Here is a 3599-nt window from a genome sequence, read left to right on the forward strand (position 1 = left end):
ACGATATAAGATACATGAAGTGGATTCACATTATGACATATAGCACCTTCTTAATTTTGCTACATTGTGCAAAGCATAGCCTAAAATTAACAAAATAAACAAGAATCTTGTCAAATACTTTAAATCTTAAATATAAGAATAAAAGCATAAATTTCATATATTGGAAAGAAATAATGTGTTAGACAGGATTCTTATTCATTTTATTAATTTTTGGTACAAACACATTTAGACGTATATTTTTTTTACTAACCCACTAACACTATTAATGTGAAAGTTTGTTTGTATATTTGCTAATCACGATCGAAGAGACTATCTCATGAACCTTACAGATATTGAAAATTGTAAACAATAACAAAAATTGACAAAAAAGTCCGCTGAGTTTCTTTCCTCGGTTCTTCTCAGGTCTCGGTATTTCGGTATTTAGTCAAGATATATAAATATATAATATGTATACATAAATTAAATTAGAATGACAGAACATTGGCATTCTAACTGAATTTAAATTTTAATATACATATATTGTTTCACATTAATTTGCTGTTGACAATAATTTAATAGTATTGGCAACATTTATAAATGTGTCTTTGAAAAAAAGATAAAAAGAAAAAAATTAACACCTAACAAAACTCTTTGATAGCATTTTAAAATTAACCTATCTGACATTATGAATCAATTCAACATGGCTTAAAACTTCAAATTGTATGTTAATATTTGCATCTAAATTATTAGTTAAATGTTTGAGTGGATTAAATCATAAATATGCTATCTTTTATGAATGAATTACAAGTGGAAAATCAAAAACATTACATTGTGAGGTAATTTGGTTAGTACAAAATATGAAACCCGTTTACAAGTTTGTGGAAGTTCAATTATGATTATTCCTATAGTTTTTTGATTCAGCGTAATATGTGCAGTGTAATTATCTTCCGTTAAACTATATTTCTACTCCTTTAATGCATATATCCCTTCTTACTGAGGTTTTTAAGGTGTTATTGGATATGAGTTGTCATGAAGCCATGTCATGTATTATTAAAGAGCGTGTAGTAGAATTTTCTATATCATATATGAGCGACAATATTTTCAAAATTGTACATTATTTTATTCATCGATAATAACTATGAAAGCTTAAAAAATATATATTACATGTATCTACATATATCTTTGTAGTGTTTATATTTTATATAATAAAATAAATTATATGTTGAATGTAATGTTGTATAATATCGTTGCTTTTTTATAATAGAGATGTTATATTGTAATATTTTCATTTGTTAATAATTTAATTATTTTATTGAAGTTTATACTCTGGAATAGTTAATTCTAAAATCAAAATACACCAGAATTAGATATTTTTATTGTATCTGAATATTATTTTCAGATTAAATAATGGAGCAAATATTTATGATTGAAGTATTCGTAAAGAAGATAGTATTAAAAATCGAGCCACCAGAGAAAGATGAATATGAACTCAAAATGGAAGAGGAGGAGAGGAAGAGAGAGGCGGAGGCCTTAGCTGCAGCAGAAGCAGCAAAAAAGGGCAAAAAGGAAAAACCAGCTAAGAAAGGAAAAAAAGGTAAAGAGCCTCCCTTACCTTCTGAAGAGGAAATGAAATTCATGCAAACATGTACAATGCAATTTAATTGCTTACCATTGTTTGATTTTTATGTTGCTCATGATAACTTCATCCCACCTCCTCCTCCACCACCACCTGGTAAAGGAAAGAAACCCCCAAAACCAAAAGGAAAGAAAGGAAAAGTACAACCAGTAAAAATAGAGCTTCCATCAGAGCCTTTACCACAACCTCCCTACTTCGGGGTAGGAAACTCGATCATGTTTTTGTCAAGACCTTCAAAACTAGAAGAAGTGTTGAAAAAAACTCCTATCTACATCACAGTTTGGAACAGAGATCAGGAGATGAATTGTGTAGGTTTTTGTGTTATCGAATGGCACGAGTCATTCTTTGACTGCCTTAAAAGATCAGCCGAATTGAATCCAGTGAACATGGATCAAGCCGAATACAGAGATACATCACGACCAGAAATGGTAACAAACACTGTAGAATTAACACGACCTTTGCAATGCGAGGAAGATTTGAAAGCGTCAGGTGAAATTGAATTTTTTATTCGATTGACATGTATGGGTAATAGGGTCATAAGTTATTTTGTCGCTCTGCCAGAAATGGAAAGACTGCCAGGGCGAAAATATTTATCGGATGACTTAAAGCTGAAAGACGTTGAGGTGGTGAGACATTGGGAAGGTACGACTATCGATGCTGTCCCACCTGTAGCTTACTTTTTCGGAGCTCCAGACATAATACGAGAGCCAATAAAACCTGTCGAGGAGCCAAAAGTTTATGACGACTTTGTAGCACCATATGCTTCTAGTGAACTAGCTATTCTTGCCATGGGATTTCCTAAAGGTCCCTGTGGAGGGACTAATTGTCCTAAGAGAATGGATTACAGAGGTAGTCAACACCAATTCATTCATGGGGAAACTGTAAAAGGGAAATATCACCATGGACAATTTGTGAATAAAAGGGATGTCCATGGGCCTTGTGGTAGACTTGATTGTCCACTAGCAAAGAAAGTTCGTGCTTATTTGTGTTCTGAAGGAAGCTACAAGCCTTGTAAAAAACCGTGCAACAAAGACTATTACTAATGCAATAAATAAAGTTTTACGTATTTTGGTGATAAAAATGACGCTTGCGATGTTTTTTACGTATAAATCAATGAAACAATAAAGTAAGATAAAAAACAATTGACTTTCTCTTTCTAAAGTCACCGCGCAAAACTGGGTCACCATTTTCATTTGGAATTAATTTCGGTAGTAAATGAATCATAAAGGTGTTATTCTGAATTTTATTCACGATGACAACGGTGAGTGATGCATTACGATCGGTCTGGCATAATTTATTCTTTTGTTGGTCTACCCACTCACTCATTATTAAACCGCTTGTTAATATGCAAAATATCTCAATGACCTGAACGTAAATTATTAAGTTTACACTTCTACACATTGTTGAAATAAATGTAGTTACTTTACTTATTTAGATGATTCTTAGACCGCATTTATAATAATGTGTCCATAATTTCGGTTAAATAATCCTAACATTTTCAATACAGATTACTTATTAACCAGAATAAGTCATCCAAGTTCAAAAACAAACAGTGAAAACATGGATTCCGAGAAGAGATCATCATTTGCGATATGCGATTAACAGTCTCCATTCCCTTGGTCCACATAGCGTGTCACTGTGTGGACAAAGTTCAAATGCATTCAAATTAAAATAGACTCTATTGTTTTAACAATAAAGTTCATAATATTATTACTAAGAATATGATTTTCGCGTACAATCATTGTAATTATTAGTGCGGTTTTGACATTCGTAATTTACACGTTATGGTCCATGAGCGTGAATAAGTATCGTTATCAGGAGTTTTAAAAGGATCTTACGTTATTCAAATGGGTATTGTTTTGTTAACGATTCGTGGAAAAACTCAATGCTCGGCCATCCATTTATCTTATTCGAGGTTTTCCTTTTTAGTGAACTCATTATTTTAAAACTTAAACAGGCTTAAAATGAACTGGACACTTTAAAA

At 31.8% G+C, this 3599-nt stretch overlaps 1 protein-coding gene across 2 annotated transcripts; it reads left to right on the top strand.

Annotated features, from left to right (window-relative positions):
- The first annotated feature begins 752 nt into the window (after positions 1 to 752).
- On the top strand, positions 753 to 2746 carry LOC125071392. Of its 2 annotated transcripts, none has more exons than XM_047681614.1 (2): positions 753 to 823; positions 1379 to 2746. In XM_047681614.1, the coding sequence occupies exon 2, from the start codon at positions 1387 to 1389 to the stop codon at positions 2656 to 2658; it is 1272 nt and encodes a 423-aa protein (XP_047537570.1). In that variant the 5' UTR covers positions 753 to 823; positions 1379 to 1386; the 3' UTR covers positions 2659 to 2746. The 2 variants fall into 2 exon arrangements, with proteins under 2 accessions (XP_047537570.1, XP_047537572.1); XM_047681616.1 differs by having other exon boundaries at positions 789 to 815.
- The last annotated feature ends 853 nt before the right edge of the window (positions 2747 to 3599 follow it).

This window comes from Vanessa atalanta, chromosome 19 (assembly GCF_905147765.1).
Source record: "Vanessa atalanta chromosome 19, ilVanAtal1.2, whole genome shotgun sequence".
In the NCBI taxonomy this organism is placed as follows: domain Eukaryota; kingdom Metazoa; phylum Arthropoda; class Insecta; order Lepidoptera; family Nymphalidae; genus Vanessa; species Vanessa atalanta.